General features: G+C 40.4%; 1 protein-coding gene across 1 annotated transcript in view; it reads right to left on the reverse strand.

Moving 5' to 3' along the window:
* Nucleotides 1-23,261, reverse strand: part of tshz3b (teashirt zinc finger homeobox 3b) — a 39,532-nt gene extending 16,271 nt beyond the window's left edge. Inside the window, exon 1 of the mRNA XM_055010965.1 lies at nucleotides 23,048-23,261. Coding sequence (XP_054866940.1) covers nucleotides 23,048-23,087 — 40 coding nt within the window. The 5' untranslated portion in view covers nucleotides 23,088-23,261. The remainder of the gene's footprint in view (nucleotides 1-23,047) is intronic.
* Nucleotides 23,262-24,282: the final 1,021 nt, after the last annotated feature.

The following is a 24,282-nucleotide window of genomic DNA, read 5'->3' on the forward strand; positions in this document are numbered from 1 at the left end:
TCTGACTCTTAAGACTATTACAGAAACAGAGAACATCATGTCATTTTGTAATCATGCTGAATTCGTGGTATTTCAATTAAACATCAGCGGAAATTCAAAAATGCAAGTTTTAGTATAATGTTGAAACTGCAGCTTGGAGATCTTTTTCTATCCATTTGATTTTTTACCGCACTTCTCTCCATCATCTGTGTAGCAATGTGCAATTAAAATGCAACTTGAGAGCTACAGGTATTTAAAACAGTTCCTTGGCGTTGATACATAGTGTGTTGTTAAAGTGCTGGTCTTACTGCAGACATGTCACATGATGAATGTCTGGGCCTTGCAAGCCATCAGCACCTTTCATCTTGGCCATGGGGTGCAATGTGTGTCTGAGTATGTGAGTATGATAGGTTTTTAGTTTCAAAGCACTGATTTCATGTGTCTGCAAATTGTATATGTATTTCCAGCAGGGTGGCAAATACGCAGACAGCGATGAATTATGTCAGGAAGGAGACTGCCATTTTTGATCACATAATTAGGCCTGAAGACCAGCAAGAAAAGTATAGAAAAAGTCTTTTATGTCACGCATACCATGTCACAGTGGTACCAGCGATGTGTGGGCGTATAAAAACCTATACGAACAAACACAGTATGCATGGGAGATCAACAAGATATGTCGCCCAGGCCACAAGTGGACCAACCATGCAAACAAAATGCTGTCAAGTTGTGCATCTCAGTGTGCCGCCATGGCAGCCAAGCCTTTGAGGGAATAGATGAGCAGATGTAAACACATCTGTGTGACTACCTTTCAAAAGCTTCGGGTCACCCAGACAAATATGTTTTCCATGAAAATTCACATTTTTATTCATGTACTAACATAATTGCACAAGAATTCTCTAATCATCAATTAGCCTTCCAACACAATTAGCTCACACAATGTACCATTAGAACACAGGAGTGATGGTTGCTGGAAATGTTGCTCTGCACCACTATGTAGATAATCCATTAAAAATCAGCTGTTTCCAGCTAGAATAGTCATTTACCACATTAACAATGTCTAGACTGTAATTCTCATTTATTTAAAAAATGGTTTTCTTTCAAAAATAAGGACATTTCTATGTGACCCCAAAATTTTCAGCGGTAGTGTATGTACAAGGAGAGATGAAAGAGCTCAAGATGCACAAAAACACACTGAGGATCGGATGACTAGAAGTTTATAATATTTTCCCTCTTTGGAAATACTAGAGTTTATTTACATTTTTACAGCTGATATAATAAATACATAAATAAATCCCCATTTAAACTTTTGAAGACCAAATTTTATATAAATTAACTATTGACATCCTGCAAATGACTATAAGTTTGAATGTAATTGTCTCATTATCCTGCAAAGTAAGAGCCTGCTTTATCCTTGAGTTACATGACTGGATTCAAATCAACGTCAATGTCAGTTTATTTTGAAACTGCCTTGTGGCCCACAGTGCTACAGTTAGTGAGTAAAATAAGTGAACATCTACTTTAGGTCAAATAAAAATACATTGGTGGAAAAATGTTACTACCTGGCACCAATACTAATGGTTTCCTGTGTATATTAACAAATAAAAAAGAAGTCTGTGAATTTTATTGAATAGTTAAAAGGACGAATGAAGTGAGACACTGCAGTAATGTCTGCTTTTTGTCCAGTTTGCAAAAAGAGTATACCTACATACTACATACAAAATAAAAATCCATTTTTTCAGCCTACAATGTACATAGAATATCCATGTAGTTTTATTTCGAAAAAAACACACGTTTTTGTATTTACTACCTGCAAGACACTACTGCTAGTATATTGAAGATGGGGCTATAGGCTGCAGGCAATAGGTAATACCTTTGAACTGCTATGAACTACAAAAATTCATCAAATTAATGCAAAATCATCTAAATTTAAAAAAAAGAGAAGAAATTTCAGTATTTGCTGTTAAACTGAAATAAATCTACTATAAATACTTGAAAAAATGGTGAAAGTGCTGGGAGAGAATGGCTCCTATTCACGAATCTGACGGTCAATGTCCTGAAAATGAACCCCGGAGTAAGTCTTTGGGGGACAAAGCAAAAAACATTTCCTCCATGTTCTCTACATTACATGCATGTATCCCCGATGTGTCCGACCAAGTCAGACTCTTACATCAAACCATTTTGCAACACATCATGTCACAAAGATACTCCATGTTCAACTCTTGCCCAACTTCCACACACACACACCGACACCGACGTGATACATACAGTATCTGTAGTATTGGAGACACATAACTGTGATTTGTGACAGCTGTGTGCAGGACATCATGTGACGGCTGTACACATACACATACACATACACACACACACATCCCTGCAATGTAAAACAGACCGTTCACCATGTCTGGCCTGCCTTGACACAGGCCACAATTGATTAGTGTGATTTACAACATAACTCCTACACACACAGACACACAGTACACACACATGCAGACACTCTCTGTCAGTATGTGTGCGTTTGCATGTGCGTGATTTTGTGTATATGTTTGTGTGCGCTGGTCAGCATTTGTATCAGGCCTGTGGAATCCATAAACACTGTGTCCTGTCAGGATTATGTCCAACGTTGTTCCCTTTTTGACAAGAAGAGACAGGATTTCTCTCTCTGTCTCCCTCACACATACACACACCATTATTCTGACTCATCTCAACAAAGCAGTTTATGAAAAAAAAAAACTTGACATTGAGCTCTCATGTATGTTTTTAATTACAGAAACTAAAATCCTCAATGAGATTGCTCTTTTAGCAAAGACTCCATATATATAACTTACTTAATATGTAACTATAGGAGACAAAAAACAAACATAAATATCACACTACACAATACCACACTGGTACAACATCCCAGTGGTCTCTGAGAAGAAAACAGTGGGTCACATTTATCCAGAGAGATCCTGACAAATTGAACCCAAAAAGATATTAAGAAATACACAATCTAAACGTAGACGATCTGGGGTTTTTGAATGACCTCAAACTGAAGGGATGTAAGGAAATGACATAATTAGCTTTGCACTATATGTTATAATCTGATGTTTCAGATACTGATGAACTACAGATTTCATTGGAAAGCTGAATTTAATTAAATGTTGTTTAATATAGCTTCTATCACTCAAATAGTGCTGGAAGTATTTTTAATTTTATGCTTTGTGCACTACCAAACAAAACTATCTCATAGCCAATGCTCATTAATTTTAATATACAAATATTTACATCCTCTATGAAGTTACCAAGACTTAAAGCCTTAGGATGCTCCATAATTTCACAGTGAGTTTAACGTTGACTCCCGCAATCATTTTTGTTATTTCAAATAATAGATATCTCATTTCGCCTTCGTGACACAGCTTGAGTTTCCCATGATGGAAGTGAAAGTGGGTGAATCCATCAATCCTAATCGCTGAAATTCTTGACTGAGCTATGTAATGGTTGCTTTGGCTTAAGCCATGTGGTGACGATTCATACAGTGCAGCCAAGTGAAATGAAGCCCATATGACATGAGGGAGCTATTTAACACACATTATTGATTTTATTTTTTTTATTTTTTTGGAAAACCATGACTGATAAAAGTTCAGGAATGATCAGGAAATAACAGATTTCTCAGAAACACTTCTGTTGGTTGTTCGAGCACCCACATTATATTACACTCGGGGTTTGACTTGTCTAGAGGTGGGTTTTTCAGACATTAGGAGAGCAAAAAGAAAACATTACAATTCTATGTTACGGCCTTCAAATGTGAACGCAAATGTTTCCAAATGGATTTCACTCATACAGCAGCAGTGGTATGGGGAGATTGTTTAACACCCAAGCTTATAATGGTCAATGAATCAATAGCTACATGTTAACCAATCAAGTGTCTATTGACTGAGTGCTAATGAACACACACACATTCACACACCCTTTCTGTGTCTGCTTCCCCATCTGTGGATTGTTTGTGATTTTATATGCCAGTGCGCCTTTAAATAATCTGTATTCTTTCATTTACTTCAATAAAAACAGAAACTTTTGTTTTTATGACGCTGCATTTTGTGATGGTTAACAGGCAGAATGTGCGTGTGTGTGCGTGTGTGTGTGCGCGTGTGCGTGCGTGTGTTGGATGGTGAAGTGTGGGTTGTTCAGCGAGACTGAATATAACCTGGGGCAAGGCTTGAGGCTAAATCATTCCTGGAAGACTGACAGGAAAGGTAGAAAGCAAAATGTTAAATGCTGACTGATGCCCTGTCTGCTGCATCCATCTCTGCTGCTCTGCTTCTCTCTCTTCCACTGGTCGGTGTATTTCTATACTTATGTGTTTTCCTCTCACTCTCTCTTCCTAACGTCGCTAGAGTCGCTGCAGGTAATGGCTGCTACTCGATTAACTGCATTTCTCAGTAGCATGTTGTTTTCTGATTCAAATAGCTCCTTAGTAGTGATCTCTTTTAGTGATAAAGTAGTGCAGTAGTGTCCTAACACGTTACATTTTACTGAGCATTCCTTAAGCGAGCAAAGCTTTCAGTGCAGTCTGAGATAAAGCTGAGGAAGGTACATGACACCACCGTCATTCTGTAAGCAACAAATTAACTAAATGGAAAGGAAATTAATTTTTAAAAAAATGGTTCTTGATGTAGGGTTCTTCAGTGACTCTGTGGTTAGCACTGTCACCTTGCAGCTAGAAGATCCCTGGTTCGCGTCCCGGCCTTCCCGGGATCTTTCTGCATGGAGTTTGCATGTTCTCCCTGTATGCATGCACAGGGAGTTTTCCCCGGGTACTCCGGTGTAGCTTAGCGTGCTACATTCTTCTAATAATAGCTTCAGTGTAGTAGAGTTTCAATGATTGTAGACAAGGACTAACTTACATCACTGCTCTTTCTAAGAAACTTTCCCATTACTGCTACCTTGGGTACCATATCTGTCAGTCTGTTGATACTGATCTTTATATGTATAAAACTCAAGGATTATTGGCAGTGGCCAAAGAAAGATTATACTCCATGTACTCCAAGAATGGGCTTTACAAAACAGCTAAACATGTGAAATAACTTCAAAACTACATGTACATGATTTAGCATATTGCTGGGTTACTGAACATGAAAGAGCAACTTCAGCAGCACTTGAGACTGTTTTTGGAAGTGACTTAGCAATACAAAAATATAAGCCTTTGTTTGATTTTTTTTTGGTGTGGGACAATAATGATAGTGTTTAAAAAACTGGGTTTGCAGCACATGGTTGCAACTGATTAAAAGTAAAATTACAGAAAACCAGTGATGCCAGGTAATGAGTATAGTGGTAAATGCTTGTTTCCTCAAAGTACTTTAAGGTTCCAAGCAACCCCTTAATACAATATGTGGCACGTGACTCTTAAATCCTAAAACATAAGACCTTAAATTCCAGGAAAAAAATCTCTTTGTGGGCAGAAGATGTTTTAATCTGATGTTGATATTAAAATGTTTAACTCTTGTATTATGTATATGTTTGTGGGTCAATTATATTTTCAGAGATACATCATTTACATACAATAATTTTGAAAAATACAAATTAGAGCTGATCCCTGGGGAGCCTACCATTTTATTCCTTCACCAACCAGATCAAGGAGGAGTTTATGTGTCTGTCCACATTCATATAATAAATATGAGTGAAGGTTTGAATTTGTCTTAAAAACAACTAAAAAAACAACTACAAAAAAGTCAATGCAGTGCTTGTGTGTTCACAAGCTTGGATATAAAGCTTGTAGTAAGTCTTACGGAACACAAAGTTGTAACCATGACAGTAGACAGGGTTTCAGAAAGGAATGTTCCTGCAAAGAAACTACAATTTCTAAAATGTTGATGCTTCACATACATCTTCAACCTGAACACCGATGCAATCACCACATTTTAAAGGTGGGCACCTAAGATTAATGTTACTAATTTAGTGTTTGTACAAAGTATGGTTACAATGGCTCTTCTGTTCCTGAGTTATAGTGCTGAATAATGGCAGAAGAAATGTTTTTGAAGAACATAATGTCACAGTGAAATTGACCGTTGACCTTTTCAATATAAAATGTCATCACTTAACCATTTTATCCTATGAGACAACTATGTACGATATAGCCAGAATGGCCAAAGTCATGCTTTGAGTGGTCACAGTGACCTTTGACCACCAAATCCTGACCACTTCATCTTTAAGTCCATGTAAATGTCTGTACCAAATTTTAAGAAACTCCCCCAACTCATTCTTGAGATATCACGTTCACAAAACTGGGACAGACGGACAGACAACCAGAAAGTATAATGCCTCTGATCACAGCTGCTGCTGGCATGGAGACGTAAAAACCTGGATAATAAATTATCTGTTACGGCTTTCAGACCACTCATGACACTCCAAAATGAGCCTGATATGTGAGTACAAAATAATCCCTTTGTGTCTTCCTGTTAGTCTGTCCATCTATCTGTTTCTCTCCATCTGCGTGTTTCTCCCCCATGCTGTTGTTATGTCTCAGAGCTTAGCTGGTCGGACGTTGGAACGTTTGGTTCCACTGATGTGCTAGCTCTGTATAAACTCCAGATAATAAATGGTGGTGAGAAAATGAGGGACGTCAAAACACATGAGAACCCAGCCTGGGAGATCAAAGATACGACATAGAGGGGAAGGCTAGAGATCCTGTCGGATTCTTCACCAGAGATGCACGTATGAAAGCTTGGATTGCAATGCATGCAAGTGGAATGCATGAGCATGTAAAGTCACACACTCAACACAGTCTTGCAAAACAGAAATATGTGAAAATGGGTTGACGATACACTCAAAAATCTAATTTGGAATCTTCAGTCTTTAGAAAAATATGGTGTATTTTTAATAAAAATGTGGCCCATAATGACAGCCTTTAAATCTTTTGCCACCTAACATAACATATGCAAGCTAACTTAGAAAAATAAAACAAAATAAAACAATCTGACAGTAAAGTTTAAGCTACTTTGATCACCTAAACACAATGTATTTAAACAGCTGTTTTGAAGTCCACATTTACGTACGACTATAAAACTAAGTACGATCAGAACTTACATGTTATACAGTATATGATGATGCATCTTAATCAAAAATCTGGTTCATACTTTGACTAACAGACTTATAGTAAAGATTCAAATTAAAATGTCCAGAGTTAGTAGGTAGTCCTTTACTTCAGAGGATGACGAGTGAACTTCAGGTTTTCACAAACTCTCAGCAAACTCTCAGCAAGAGATTATATTTTTTAGTTTTAAAACCTAGTGGAACCTTGAATACACTTTGAAGCTTCATCCAGCTTCTTTAAAATGGTCATTGAAAAGACAGAAGATGCTGCTGAATGGATTAATTTAGGGATTTCTTGATAAGCGTTGCAGGTTTAACTTATTGAAAGCAAAATACTTTGTTTGACAGGTTGTCTTCAGAAAGCAAAAGTGCTCACAGATGTTCTGAGGTGAGAAGTTTGCCATCAAAGACCGAGGAGTAAGACATGATTAATCTTAAAAATGTGGATAAAAAGAGCACAGACATTTGTGGTGTTGAACTTGGTTTTTAGATAGAAAAAAAAGTAACAGAGGGAGCTGGCTAAAGGATGAAAAAGGAGAAGTTGACAGAGAAGTTCAAGCTGTGGCCACTGTGTCACCTCCTGACCAATCATCTGAAAGGTGTGCAGGGAGTCATTTTGAAACCATTCGACAAACGCTTCTGGTGAAGCATACTGATGCCTTCATGGTTTATCTGGCTAAAACAGAAATTAAACCTCTATTACAGGGTTGTGTTCTCACTTTCTCTTCTCTCATGTGTCTCCTGTATGGTTAAACTGTTACAAAAAAAAAAAATAAAAAATCAAATGCCAAAAATATTTAGAGTATTGATAGAGCAGATGGCTGTCACTCAGTCTGGTTTCTGCATATAGCTGTATAAGTTCAGCTGGAGGTGACGGATGAATCCACAACAGTTTGAAGAGCTTTTTTCATTCCCTCTGCCAGGTCTTTTTCAAAAATCCTTTCTCTCGTTTTTCCAGCCCATCTCCTCCTAATTAATTAAAGCACTGCCACTGACTACCAGGAGAGCCTGTTTTATCAGCACTCACTCATTCCGCCTCTCCTCGTCTCCCTGAGTGTTTGAGGGAGGGAGAGGAGGGGTCAAACACAAGATTGTTAGAAAGGTACAATCTTAAAGACACTAGAACATTTCAGCACGATACTGCAAAGAGACACTGATGAAGAAAGAGTCCTCTTCCTCTCACATTTTTTTCTGTTCTCCCCTCTCCATTCCTCCCCCTCTTTTCCCGGGCTAACCCAGGACCAAGTACCAGCAAGGGTCATATCTTTTTAATTATCTTTCCCGCCTTTGATTAATTATTCGGCGTGACAACAGCGCGTTGGTAATGCTTTTCACCTGCCGCCGCTGACTGACGGCCCCTCTGTCGAACTCAAAAGCAAACAGCTGCTGCCATGATCGCCTAGCAACCGGCCAGAGATGGATGAGTAGGAGAGATGGATGGCCACAATAAATCACCACGTCTGCCTTGGTGCTATAGAAACCTGGGAAGAGTGAGAGAGATGGAGAGGAGGAAAAGAGAAAGGGAAGGCAGGAGCCTACCAAAATCCAAGAAAATGTAACCGTTCGTATTTAAAATAGTTGTGTGCACGTGGAAGAAGTTTCGATGAAGACAGTTTGTTGCAGTAGTTTGATTTCATCTTCTTCAAACTGTGGATTCATTTCACGAAGAACTGCTCACATCAGATAATCAATATGGGGGTCAATGAAAATATTAATTTAAAACAATAATTATGGAAATGATTACTACTTTTTTTGCTGTGTACAGTTTTGCATTAATGACAAAAAACAGAATATCACTGTTGACGACCAGATCAAACCAGAATTGCAAAAAATAAACACTAAAGTCCACCACTTGCAACAGTGCAATATTAGACAAATGATTTTCTTTTAAATTTTATTTTTCTTCAATGTGAATTAAAATGTATGCCTCTTACTAATTTTCCTTTTATTCCATAAAACTTTCATTGTAAAATTTTTATGTAATTAAAGTCTTTCTCCCAGCTTGGCATCCTATTCACTGACTGTATCCACATATTAAATATTGTAACAAACAATTGTTTTTATGATAATTGTTTTACAATATGTGTGTGAAGACTTGTTTTGGAGTATCTGTATAATCCATTCCAACTCTTGGTTCCCATTGTCCCCTGGCACACATTTGCCAATCCAAGTAACACTGCATCAAAATGAACAAATCCAACTACTCTGTTCTATCACAGCGTATTACATATGTAAGAAGTAGTGATTAGTAAAGTCAGCACTTGTGGAGTTATTTTTGGAGTTCATCCTCAACCGACCAATAATTAGGATTCTTATGTTTCTGGACAAGTTCCTTCATCACCTCTCTCAAAACCTTGGACTTATACTTAAAGGAATGCATGGAAGCCTCCAGGAACAGCACTGGCCTTTAAGGCAGTGAGGTGAATTTGACCACTGGCAACAGTCTGAATTGTTCATCATCTGATGAATGACTAGTCCAAACAGACTGTTCACCCAGATACAATAGAACACATCCCATGTCTATGATAAAAGTTTCATTCTTTTTCTGAGCATCATAGATACTCCAAAATAATTGTTTGTATTATCCAGATTTTTATTTATTAGGTGTACCAAAAGTTCAAAAAGCAGTTTCCAGCAGCTGTAGCGTCATTGCCAATCAATCAGTCTACACTGATAACAATGTTGGACTAAAAACGGACAGCAAAGAAAGAAAAGTATAATGCAGCAGAACCTGGGAAATCACCCAGTTTATTTCACACATTGGTCCTTGTCATCACCTGAATACCGACAATTCGGCTGGAGAATCAGGTGTGTCATGAACGTAGCAGTAATTGTAGCCTTTCCAGCCACAAGCAGAGATGAAGAGCGGGTTTTAGAGGTTTGGTTAGCTACCTTCTTTCAAACTACCTTGTCATCTTCAGTAGTGTAATCTGCAGCTCCAAACTGTTTATACTTACTCCCTCTGGAGCTACAAAAAACACTAGGGCTTACAACTTTGTTCAAATATACGCTAGTAGGGCCCCATACCTGCAGACAGACTTTGCTGTATAAAATGTGTATACTTTAAAGAGGTGTCTGGCTACAGACCTCTACTGTAGATACACTGTCTGTACTGCAAAAATTATGTTCCGATACAACTAAACTGCATTTAGGTGATGGAAACATATTTTTTGTCTTAAGTCTAAGAATGATACCGTGGTGTTGGCCCTGGTCCCATGGGTGAGGGTCCTATTCAATTCAATTCATTTCAATTTTATTTATATAGCGCCAATTACAGTCAGATTGTCTCGAGACGCTTTACAGAACCCATATGCCTGACCCCCAGAGCAAGCCAAAAGGCGACGGTGTTCCCCTCTACTTCTTTTGCAAACTTTGTGGTTTCTTCAAAGCCTTTCCAACTACGTCATGATCTTATCAGTCTGACACAAAATAGTCTTGTCTAAAAGCAAAACTACATTTCCAAACTCTTTCACAACTACAAATTAGTTGTAAAGGAAGACTGCTTACATATTTTTTTTTGTGTGTGTGTGTGTGTGTGTGTGTGTGTGTGTGTGTGTGTGTGCGTGTGTGCTGACAGTGCAGCTGGTATTGCAGTAAATGCATGTAGATCCTACAAAATAAAATTCCGTGGACAATTTGTATTGTATTTTCTTTCATGGTGTTAATGGTTTCCCTGGAAAGTGAGACTCCAGAAGTTTTGAGTATTTATTTGGAAATAGTTAACACAGCACATTTACTTTTCTACATATATTTTTTTTTCCTGTCTGAAGCCTTTTTTTTGAGACATGGGATTTTATTTGCCCCCCACCACTGGCATCCATGTGGCTCTAGGCCGACAGACAAGACAAAACCAATACAGAACTAATAGTTTTCATCTTCCACTTGATCAGTCTCTATAAAATCACATGCACCATTTTATTGTGTAGTATTTAGTGTCAACAGCATATTATTTTGCAGTGTTTAGCGTCTACAGCAGATAGTGATCTGTTCTGACAGCAGAGCCTGCATCAGAGTTTGAGAGTGAGTTTTTCCACTTACATCAATAATGAAAATACTTTATTTAGGAAATTATGTTACTTTTCACCGCATGAAACACTGAATATTATTGTGTATAAGAAGGTACGTAACCTTGGAAGAGAGCAGCTAGACAAGAAGTGTTCATCCATCATCAACTCCAACTTTTGCCCTTTCGGGACCTTTGTGCTATGTAGACTTTTAATCCGTTTCTCACATGCTTATTTGCTGCAGAGTTTCAGTCACGTCTTCTCATTTTACTGTAATTCTGCTTTCCTTCCCTTTCTTGCGACCCAAACTGTCCACCCTGTCTGTCTGTCTCCACCCTCCTTCACCTGCCATGTCCTCACACTCACACACTCGTAGCTGTAGCTCAGGTTACAGCTCTGTAGCGATCCAGTCTAAATAATATAGCAGTGATGAATGGCCGGGCCAGATTCATATCCATCAACGGGCTCTTTTTTTAAGGAGCATCCATCTTCCATAAGGCCTCCCTTTGAATCAGGGAAAAGTGAAGAGAGAGTGAGAGACTGCACTATCCAAACCCATGGGAGAGGCTTGCGAGCGGTTGTGAGTTTGTGTGTGTGTGTTAGATAAGACATCATGACTGATACACGCCTGCAAGCAACCCCCAAGACACATGAGCATGGGAGAGAGACATACACAGATTGTTATTGACACACAAACACCAATGCATGCCTGCACACGAATCGAGGAGATTAATGGAGGTATGCTTTACAATCTATACTTATTTATGATGTGAAATGTGAGTAATTGCGTGTAAAATACTATTTAAAGTTGCTATATCAATATCACACTCGCACACATTTTCTTTTTCCTCATCACCCATAGGGGATAAGAGAAGTAGCCGGGCCAAAACGTTGGCGAAACTAGTCCAGCCGATTCCTTCCTTCTGCTCCCCCAACTTCTCACACTCACTCACTCATTCAACCAATAATCACCTCTTTCTCTGTTTCTCTCTCTCCTCCTCACTCTTCATCCCTCACTCCCTTCCTCCTTCCCTGGAGGACCTCAGAGGCAGAAGGAAAGTCTGCCCTACACACCGAAAACACACATATGGGCTTGTATACACACAAAAAAATGTGCATGCACACACCACTATGCACTGCCACACACACATGTGAGGCCCTGGCAAGGCCCTGTTTGATAAATGACACACGTCATTGTGTCAGGAGAGAAGGGTGGGTCTGTGATGTATGGTGCGGACGATGAGAGGGGGAAATCGACTGTTTGGCAGTGAGACGGTGCTCGTCTACTCGCTGCTCTCCTCTTCTGGTTTCTGGAAACCTCCGAACACATGCAACAAACACGGATCCACAAAGACACTTAAAAAACACACACCACATCAGTGCATGGACTAATATGCGAGCGCATGCATGCATGTGTTCAAGCCAATATTGGTGAATTATTTTTTTGTAGCGAGGAGGCAAGGTTGCCCTGATTTTCCCTCTCAGTTTCTCTTCGTTCTCTTTGCTCTCTCTTTCTTCACATGCTTCTTTTCTTCCTTTTATTTCAAGCCCTTTGCGTTCCCTGGCTGAGTTACAGAGAACAGTTCATTGAAGAAAAATTTAAAAAAAGAGAAGAAAAGGAGAGAGAAGCGACTGCTGGATGTGGGCAGGCAAGCGGTGAGGGGGGGTGCAGCGATATCAATCACGGTCCCATTTGGCAACAGAGATACTAGTATTTCAAATAAAACAGCCAAACCTAGACAAATAGCCTTAACATGGGGCTGTAACCTGAGCACCCCCCCAGCACCACCCTGAAACTTCTCATAAAGTGGAGAAACAGAGAGAGAGGCTTCGGCTTTGTATTTCTTTTCGGCCCCTTTTCCTCGCTGACTATCTTTCTCCTGCCTCTTTTCTCTTTTTGTCGCTCGCAGGCGAGGTGGCTGACATCTGCAGAGTGCATTTAAAGAGAAAAAAATGTGTCAGAGGAGTGTGATGCACTCTTTTGCACGCATGCACACACACATACACACACACACACACACACACACACACACACACACACACACACACGGGCGGCCCCCCTTGCTCGGTTTCATTAGCTCACTGGCAGGGTGGCACTTCTCAAGCTCATTACTGAGGAAGGATTTATGGCGCGGCAGCCAGTGGCGGAGAAAAGGCATCTGTCAATAATTGCAGGGAGCAGCAACTCCCATCTCCACCAGCTTTGAAATCTCATTAGGTATGCAGTTATCAGGCATAAAGATCAAAAACATTACTCAGCTCCGACAGAAACCGACCAAGAAACATTAATTAGCAACAGGCCCTCACAGTATAAAATAAAACAGCCTTCTTCCCCACTCCTCTCATCTCTCTCTCTTTTTTCTCTCTCTCTTTTCAGCATGGTCGACTCTCTCTCTCTCTCTCTCCTTCACCTGCTTCCTCACTCTTTGAGAACACAAAATAGACAGAAACACACATCTAGAAGTAAATACGCTGCCTTACACAAGCATTTCCTTACCACACCCTTGTAAGACCAGACCACATCAAACCGTGCATTTCCTGGTTGACTCATAAACCTTCACATCACACAAACACATGTAGTTGTGGTGTTGTAGCGGGTGAGAGTAATTCCCAGTATCTGAAACTGATCACGAGTTGAAACAAGAAGGAGGAATACGGAGACCAAAGGCATGTCAGAGTGTATCCACTCACCGGCCACTTTAGTGGGTACACCTATGATATCGTGTGCAATCCAATGCAACAGTTCTGTCATGTATTTTACCTTTATGAAGCTTCTACATTTCCTGATTTTGTAGCTGTTGTTGAAAAGTTGAAGGTTCCATTTTTTTTTCTTGCGGGTGACAAAATATTAACACTTTTAAATGTAATATAGTTAAACATGACCTTAACAATGAGGATAAAGTACAATAATCACATTTTTGATAACAAAAATTGTAAATGTAGATGCTTTTGTGAAAGTCGAATTTGTGGATGAGCCACTGTTCTATTGGATTGGATTTCACAGATGTACCTAATACAAATAAAGTGGCCGATGAGTTTCTATGTGTGTGTCTATATGTGTCTCTGTGTGTGTGTGTGTGTGTGTGTGTGTGTGTGTGTGTGTGTGTGTGTGTGTGTGCATGTGAGGAGAGAAGAGGAAGGCGCTGTCAGCCTGAGAAGGATGTCAGCCTGGGCTGGCCCTGATTACCAGGGCCTCAGACGGGTCCTCGCTGGCTCCCCTGCCTTTCATCACAGCCACCGTCACCGACACACATGTACACACACACACACACACACACACACACACACACACACACACACACACACACACACACACACACAAGACTGATGGCTGCCAGTCTCGTCTAGGTTCAGCTAAAGCCTCCGTGGGAAAGGGAAGCAAAGTGTTCTGATTGTGCAAGTGTGCACACAAACACACACAAACACACATTTTGCAGACAAGGCGACCCCCGCTGAGGGTAAGAAGAAACCCCGACCTGGAGCCGAGCCCAGATGACACTCAAAAGATGCACGCGCGCACACACACACGCACACACACACATGCACATTCACGCACACATACACACACCTTGTCTTGACACTAACTCATCCTCCAACTGGGCCTACAGTTTCTCAGTCTCTATGAGCCACTTCTACACACACATACACATTATCCCTGCCTGCTGAACATGACAGGGAGGATAACACACCGCACATGCTATAAAAATATAACTTAACATAAACAGAAGCTGGAAACAGCATCAGCTACTTGATGGACTATTCATGAAGCTATCTGCTTCTTAAAATGTTTGAAGCCATAATTTAAACAAAGTATTTAATCATGATGACTGTACACTGTTTGATTTTAAGACAAATTCTCATGCTTTCTTAATAAAGCAGGTCTGGTTTACGGCCTGCTATAAGATTCCTGTAGTAAATACACATATATCTGGCTTGTGTCAGCACAGGAAACGTTTGAGTGTGTGTGCGTGCACAGATCTCACTCCATTCACTAAATTTCCTGTTTTAGCTGTTTTCCCAGGGTGCCTCAGTGTGGGCCCATCAGCCAATCAGACCTCACAGCGAGGGGATGTTTGTTGGACTAGGACCAATAACGTTTGATCTCTATTATTACATTTGAAGGCAGTTACATAGTTTAACAATAAAAAATGAGGAGACCACAGATCTTTCTCTGCTAACACAAAATGCTGACTAACTAATGATTAAATAAGAAGCCATAAACATTTGACGTTCAGTATTTATGCAAACACTCAATTTACATGTATCCCACTGTGCATTTGTGTATTTGCCATTTGCCGTATTTGGGTAAATTTTACATTTTAATACACTGAATACATACTTAGCCCACCTACACATTAGTCACATTTATATAGCAAAATAAGGTATGTTTAAAACAACAGTTGCTGAGCCAATGTGCTGTCCAGTAGAGGAATAAAATTAATGTTTCAAATTTACCTAAGAAGTTTACGTGTTGAAGGTGAGACTGTCTAGTGTAATTTATGATGTGAATTTACTTTAATGGAATATTATGTATTTTAACATTACGCATTATGTTATTTACTTTTCATACATTTTTGTTTATTTTTAATTTTTTTTCTCATTTTATGTTTTTCGTAGTTATTATTCTTCGCTGCACACTAACCTTTTTCATGCAGTTTCATTTGTTTCAATGTTACACTTTTGACTGTAGTATTTTCTAACTTTGAATATAATCTGAAAACTTAGTTCGCAGTTACTTTAAGAAATTTGTAAAATGTGTTGCACAATATGTAATTTCATCACTAAGAGCAATATGAACATGTTCTAAAGAAACATTTAAAAAAGAACTTTTTTCTACTTCTTTCTGTAATGGAATGTTGATAGAATAATGTATTTGCATGCATACGAAATAATGACAGGCTTTTTAAGCTAATGGTATGTAATCGTCTTAATTCTTCACTGAGCAGCCATATTCAAATATATACTTAGTTGTATTTGATGTTTGTTTGCTATTCATAACTTCATACCAAAGAAGTGTTTGCACCCCTCTGCAGCCATAATCCTTCACTCTCTCCTCTCAAAATAATCTTTGGGGATGAAGGGGAGAACAGGGAGCGGATAGACAGAAGAGAGGGGGAGAAGAATTGGGGTGGGGGGTGGAAAAAAATGAAGAGAGGATGCAGCCTTGTGAGCCAATTTAAGAAATAACTGCTGATGCATCAGCTATTGACTGTTTGAGCGCTCGTGATAACGCTCAAGGCGAAACTGGGAGCAAAATGACAGCATCAACTGCCTGCAATAAAGTGCAGTGCGCCAGACCAAGGGAGCTCTAATTGACAGCTGTCAACCTAATGGGAGCCATGACGGAAGATTCTGGGAGAGGGAGGAAAAGAAACACTGTTTATAAACCATCAGCCACTTATCCTCAAGGAATGGAAGGGCAGGAGGGGGGGAGATATGAGGGAGCTCCGGCTCCTCTCCTTCCATCCCTCCCTCCTGCTCTGTCTCTCTTTCTATGATTGTCATTTGTCTACTTGCTTGCTTTTTCATTCATTCCTACTTTCTCTTGCCCGTGCACATAATCATTTTTACAATCTCATTCCCTTTCTGTCTTTCCTTATGATAGAATATTTAACTATGCTACAATTTTCCCACTTTATATCCCCTCTCTCTCTCCCTCTCTTGGTTCATTGTAGCATAGTGGGGCAGGAGCTCAGAGAAAAGCAGAGGAAGGCCATAACAAATCACAATGTCAGTTAGCTGCCTGGGAAAGACTCACTCTGCACAAAGTAATGCAGGGAGCAGGACTGAGACTGGCACGCTGAGACTGAGTGGAACAGAAAGCGTTTTCAGTTCAGCATACATGCAAAAGTTTTATTAAACGTGATAAATTTGAGTCAGAGGCAGAGTTGTGAGGGCAGATTGGGGATTTAGTTGTACGTTTATTGGACTAGAGGCAGAAGTAAGCTTTTTGGCTGAGTTAAAACTTTAGCGAGTCATGTTGAAAGTGATAGAACCGTTGTTCCCAACCCTTTCTGCTTGTAAGCCCAGGATAGCAACCGTTATCTGCTTGTTATTTCATCGCAACAGGTTATACAGCTGACCAGATGAAACTATCAAGTATTTAAAAAGAACAATAAGAACAAATAGAAATTTCTGTTGTAGAAGTGTCTTTTTTTAATTATTCGTTACCCCTAGAATTGTTTGGTGACCCCCACCCCCCAATAGGGACTGCAACCCCTAAATTGGAAACCCTTGAAAACATTTGCTTCAGATTGAAAATAAGTGACAGTGAACGCAAAATGTAACACCAAGATTTTGTCACCACGACTAATTTTTATAGGATCACGGAAAGTCTACACCACGTCTAAACCTCCATCAGAGCATGTTACAGCAGCGACAGTAATACCAAAGTTTGTATTGTTACAACTGGGTTGAGTGTGTCCCTGTAATCAATGCAAAAAACTAAAACAAAGAAAATCAAAAATGAGTTAATAACCATTTTGATAGTCTTAGACTGAACTTTAAGGCAGTGACTTTATTTCTATTTGCAGAGCAGCTTTGCTTTTGAAGCGCTTTTTGTTCTTCAAATTCATCTGAAGTTCCTCATTTTTACTTCAAGGATGCAAAACCTTTCAGTTTCATTATTCTATTTAGCAAATTATTCTGTCATGTCTTAGAGGTCATTTCCAGCTGGCAAGCCTTGAAATTCTAAAACGTGATATTTGAGTACAAAAGACATAAATCAAAGGTGGTGAACATTCTTGAACTAAAAAGCCTGTTCTGAACAAGATCACATATTGTACTCAAAAGCCCCAGTCAAAGAATAATTAATCCCAGCTACACAATGTGAGCTAAAAATGTCTAAAGAAATATATTAGATGTAATTAATAGACAAAGGCAAGGAGTGATATACTTATAGACTGCACAATATAATAATGAACAATAATATTTTACCTTCAACCACATCATCAGCCAAAGAAAAATATACAAAGTTTCATTTTCATTACATTATAAAATAACGAAACACCTGTAAGAAAAGTCCCGTTTAGAAAATAATTTCTGACGCTCTTCATTAATAAAAATTAATTAATAGAATTATCAAAACTTTATTTGAACAAAGTTAATTAGCTTAACTTTCCTGACACGTTTCATTAGATCACATTGCCATCCACTGATAAGACACACACAGGATCATTTTCCCTGCAAACAGCTCTCACATAAAAAGTATTCCCTATACTTTTAAAAAATTTCCACTAAGAATGTGTGCTATTGAATGCCGAACAAGGTGAACATGTGCGTGTCTGCGCTGAGCGTGTGCGAGTGTGCCCGCTCCCTCCTGCGAATCCGTGTGTGTGTGTGTGTGTGTGTGTGTGTGAGTGAATATATTTAAATGGGCCACTGCATCTCGACTTAGATCCACCGCGAGTGCAACGTTAACACACATCAAGCATGATTAATCTCTCGCTCTCATCTACAATCAATCACACGCTCTTGCAAATGTGTACACACACTCACTCACACACTCACTCACACACACACACACACACACACACACACACACACACACACTGAGGCAGAGAAATCACAGAAATCAGCTGCTTTTCCTCCTCAGCTGCCATCTATCTCCTGTTGGACAGAAGCAGATCTGTCTTGATGTTAATATTTACATAAATCATGCTTAGCCTTTTTGGACACCGTGCTGATGATAGGTGTTTCGGAAAAATCAGCGTGGGTGAAAAATCCTCCCACTCAGGGAAAGTGTCATTGAGTAGCTAATAATGACCAGTGTCAACGTTATCAATCTGCAGTGGGCTTGCAGAAGGGCGATACACTTTCACACACACAATACTATGTTAACGCATAGCATGCAACTTATTTCTAAGTGACTTTTTTTTTTTTTTTTTAAACTGCATAGCTTTGTAACAATAGATTTGTGGTTTCACATGTAAGCTACGTAAGTCATGTAGAATTTGGAGCTATTAAACACAGATTTATAAAAAAAAAATACACTGGATGTTTGATGTTCAAGCTTCCTTTCCTATAACAATGATCTGTTTGGTTAAGCCTGGCTTTGAAGTCCACGGAGAGTCTTTTTCTAAAGTCAGGAGCACTGAAAAAATAAATACCCCCCCTCAGAAAGCCGTGTACGCCGACACGTATGCATATGCACACAAATCCAGCTTTTTGATAAACATGCACACAAGGTCAACGCCTTAACAAACAGCTGCTTTCCTCAGCAATGACCACGGCTATTTTTGTTCCCATCCGCTAAAACTCGCGCCATGCCGCCTCGCGTCCAAACCCCTCACCTGTTGTGGGGCGGAAAAACGGGGAAAAAGGAGGTGGAGCGAGGGCAAATGAGGACGGTGTAAAATCAAGTTGATTACATCCAACTATGCCGCAGACCTAATTGGTGAGCGTGACAGTGTGCGAAGCTTGTCATCTCCAATCATTAGGCCTGTCAGAGATCCATCAGATGCTCGGCTAATTAGGAGAACGCTAATGAAGCTGGCAAAACAACTCCTCTTTTTAGATGGCTGAGTGCGCTCCGTCACCAGGGTGGGAAGTGTTTGCGGTAGTGGTGGTATGGGGAGGGTTTTTTTGGAAAAGAAAAAGGAAGAATAAATGGGAACCTAGAAAGAATAGAGATAATGCAGACTTGTGTAGAGTAAAAGAAATTTGTTGTTTCTTTATAAATTTAGCGTAGCAGAAACTCGGATAGCAGGACTTCGGATAGGTTGACTGTGATGCCAAGTGGATCTACATGTGGTCTGTTAGAGCGACATATGAGGAGCTCCAAATGAGCACAAATCTTCTCGACATTTAATCTTATTTACGCGTTTTGGTCATTCTAACAAATTAGACAGTTTTCTTAACTGTGCAGCTACCTGCTAAACTTCACCACAAACCCTTTCAATTGCTTTGTTTTCAGAGTACAGAGACCGAACCAGTCACACAAAAGAGAGGCAACAAAAAATGAAAAGAAGAGATTTTTAGGGAAAACAAAATTAAAAAATCAAGGTTTGGGGTACTCTGTCCTCCCCCTCCACACTCCCACCCCACAAACTCCTAATCAAGACCTATCATTTGCCATCCTCCCATAACTCCTGCCATCACTACAGTGCAATCAATTTGTCATCACTCTTTGTGTGCCATGCAGTTCTGCTAAACCTTACAACTTGCAGCTGGAGGGAAGGAGGGAGGGAAGGAAGGGAGAAAGGGAGGGAGGGAAGGGATAGGATATGGGGGGAGGGAGGAGTGAAGGGTAAAAAATAGAAAGTTGCCAATAGTTGAAAATGAAACTCCTCCTTCGCCTGCCTCGTGTTTGTGCTCGTCCACTCATCAAAGAAATAAATGCCTCATTTTCTTTCCCGCTCTCACTGCCGGCACACTCACTCGCTCATTCCAGCTGAATAAAAAGGCTTTCAGTCATCCCTCTATGCATCTATCCATCCATCCATCCATCTATCCGTCCATCCACCTATTCCTTTGCCCCCACCCATTGTGTCCATTAGGGCTAAAACATTTTGATCAAGTAAGGCCTTAGGCAGAGAATACATAAGACTCTCTCTCTGTCTGTCTCTCTCTCTGTCTGTCTCTCTCTCTCTCTCTCTCTCTGTGCCAGCCTCTGATTGACCATTAGGGCCATTGATGAATGTGGCTGTCAGAGGGCAGACAATTAAATCAAATATGAAACAAAGTCTCTCTGACGGGCCCTCTGATGGAGCAAACCAGTCTTCCGCCTCACGATGAGGTTAATAGTTACATTTTTAATATCACTTTGCATGCATGCGTGTGCACAAAAAGCACTGCGTTCCTATTTGCACGTGCTATACTGCTAACCTGCAGCATCTTTTGAGAGTTGCACAAAGTTGCAAATATGAAGTGTGCTTATAGGTAAAATGGCTCCACATAAAATGCTAAAGGTCATGCATGAATCATTTCTAATTCACTATGAAAATGAATGGTAATTAGTGTTCCGAAGCCACATTAGTTATGCTAAGACAAAAGCTACCGAAATTAAGATTGTATGCACGTGACTCAAAATATCACATTTCAAAAAAAAAAAAAAATAATGCTCCGGAGGGTTAGGGGGATAATGTAAGCTAATGAACGGGGGAGAAAAAAATAGACACAAAGATGCAATTAAATGTGGTGTTAATGGCTAGAAGTTTGCGAGGCCAGACATGACTTCAGCAGGCCCTGCTTTCCTAGGAATGAGTGAGGGAGAGAAGGCAGGAGGGAGGGAGGGAGGGAGGGAGGGAGGGAGGGAGGGGTGATTTATTGACACTTATTGGGAATGAACAGATCAAAGGCTCGCCAAGATGACAGGTGATCAATCAGGCATCAAATCAAAGATGGCAATTGTCCATTAAAGCTCTCTTCCAGTATACACTCCCTCCCCGGGCTGTGAAATAATCTTTACACTGGAAGAAAAGTCTTTCCCAGAAACTAAAAGGAAGGAAACAAAGAAAATAGACCAAACCCTGATGCAAACAAGGATCTCCAAGAAATTTTCAAACAGTTCACTTTTTTAAAGTCCCAACGCTATAGAAAGTGCAGACTAAGAACAAAGTATAATAGTTTTTATATGAGATGTTTTGATACAATGGCTGACAAAATATACTAGAAAATAGAATAAGTTTACTGAAACGCAGTGTTGTCCATCCAAATATATTACAAACTTCTGCAAGAAAAACACAGACAGACCACGGTGTAAATGTGAAGGCCATCACGCTATATTACTAACATCAGTGTAATGTTAGAACAATGCTGAGAACAGAAAGAACTATAAAAAGATTCTAAACGTACACAACAAGTACGTAAAAAAGAATTCACTTCTATGATTTATTGGGATGGTGTAGAGAAAATCTGTCTTCTCTAAAAGAAATCGTCAAACATCAAAGGCGTCCGTGACAGTCAGCTGACCCTAAGGCTCCAGCAAACCACTCCAGTACATTTCCTTAATTCCACAGTCAATATCTACAAGCAGAGAAGGAGGAGGAAGAGAAGGACTCGGAGAGGAAAACGAATCGAGAGAGACCTATAAAAGATCCAAGTTCTCGGAGACGAGACGAGAAAAACTGAGTAAGATTTCTCACGATAAAAACTCTCACTGCTTCTTTTCAGGGACTTGTGCACTTGGCTGACCTGTGACCTTGTAGAAAGGCAGTAGGATAACCGGGTCTCACTGTTAAATACCAAAATCCGTTCACGGCATGTAGGAAGAATATCACAATCCACAGACTATCACTATTCCTTTGCAGTATCGGTGTATCTGAAGATTGGTTCTTTTATGAACCAACTTTTCTTGAAAAATGTGGAAAATTCCCATCACAAACGTCCAAAGCCTCAGGTGACATCTTCCGATGTCTTGTTTTGTCCAGGCAACAGTTCGAAACCAAGAGAGATTCAATGTGCAGTGATTTAGTAAAAGGAAAATATTTTATTTAAGAGGCTATAAAATGAATGTTTGACATTTTTGGTTGACAAAGTGACTCAAACAATTAATCAGTTATTATTTCTTCTGTCTACAAACTAAACCACTAATCCACAAACTATTTCAGCTCCTTCACAGGCAACAAAAAGAATGAACCTTGCAGTGTTTAGTATTTGCTCTTAAAGAAAAATAATAAAATGTGGGGTTTCATGTGTTTGGTTTTCTAAAAATGAAAGAATTAGTTGCTCTAATAATAGCAGCAGCAGATATTGCACACCAGATGATTATAAAAGCAGTAATTATGACAGAGCATACAGGATATGTCTGGTGAGAGGGGGATGTTGGAACTGAAAAGTGTCTGGTGCTAGATTTGTGCTCTCTCCTGCTTACTTTACAGAACAAAACAAAACATGTTACAGTTAAACAAATGTTGCATTGTGGCTGTGAGAAATATCAATGAAAAGTAAGTGATCTGGGGAGGAGGGGGTCGCAAACAGAGAGAGAGAGAGAGAGTAAGAGAGAGAGGGAGAGAGAGAGAGAAGTAAATCGCATGCAAACCAAAACCAGTGCGTACCTGCGGCGCGCCGAGGCGCTTGCTGCTTCCTCCGCGGCATGTCGGCTTTGGGGGCCCGGCAGGGAGTTTGTCTCTGGCCACGGTGATCCGAGGCTGCCTGGGGGACCAGCGGAGCTTTGATACACAGTTTCCCCCCCTGGGTGCGCTCTCAGGGCACCCACATAGATCGGGGTGGGTGGGTGTAAGGAGGGGAGGGTGTGCAGTTTTCGAAAAAAAAAAAAAAAAGAAATCGGAGGAGAAAAAGAGCCAGTGGGTGCGAAGATAATTCAAAGCGAGAGGAGGTGTGTGTGGTGGTTGGGGGGTAGTGGGGGGGAAACCACTGTGGCTCCCCCGGTTGGCTGGTCTCTCGTCGGTCGCTTGATTGCTCTCTCGCCTGCTCCGACTTGGATGGACGCGATGTGGGTGCTGGAACAGGGGGCTCCGCGGTAGAAAAACAGAAGGGAAGGTAAAGAAAAAAAAAGAGAGCGCTTTGTGTCTTCGTGTGATCCTCTACTTGGTGGCTGCAACAGGCAAGCTTGAAGGGATAAAACCAAATGACTGCGTCAGTCAAAAGTCCGCAAACAAGGGGACACACATCAAGACCTGACACAACTGAAACCCTGCGCCTCTTCTACGGTTCAACCTCTCCGCCGCTGATAGGCGTCACGTAGCTCCCCGTCTCTCTCCCTCTCTCACTCCCTTTCTCTATCTCACTCCCTCTCGGTGTCTTTAGTATCCCTCTCACTCTCTTTCTGACATTCACTGTCTTATTCTAGCCCCGTTTATTTCAAACGAGCAGGGTCACCGGAGGTTTTTGGTCACGGTTTGGAAATGTGCGTAATATCTGGCATATTCCAGACGGTGAGAGAGAGAAATAAAAAGAGGAACACACGTGGAGACACATGGTAGCCTAACAAAAACACATATACTGTATCATTCACAAAACACACGCAGGCTGACAGCAGGGATCGGAACGGAAATGCATACTCACTTTACGGGCTGATCCTCCGCCGCGCTATCCATGAGCAGCTCGCTTTTTCTACCTCCCGGTAATCACGCACAATTCAAAGCCAAGAGGTACACCAGCTGAAACATGCCTGAAACCATCTCATAAAAATCCATTCGCCTCTGGCAAGTCCCGTCGGTGGTCACAAAAAAGAAAAAAAAAGCCACATGCAGCTTTTTCAGTTTGTTAATTCTCTGGACCGACAGCGGAGGAGAAAAGAGGAGGAGGAAGAAGAGGAGGAGGTGACGGT

The sequence above is a fragment of the Amphiprion ocellaris genome, chromosome 1, assembly GCF_022539595.1.
Source record: "Amphiprion ocellaris isolate individual 3 ecotype Okinawa chromosome 1, ASM2253959v1, whole genome shotgun sequence".
NCBI classification, from domain to species: Eukaryota; Metazoa; Chordata; class Actinopteri; family Pomacentridae; genus Amphiprion; species Amphiprion ocellaris.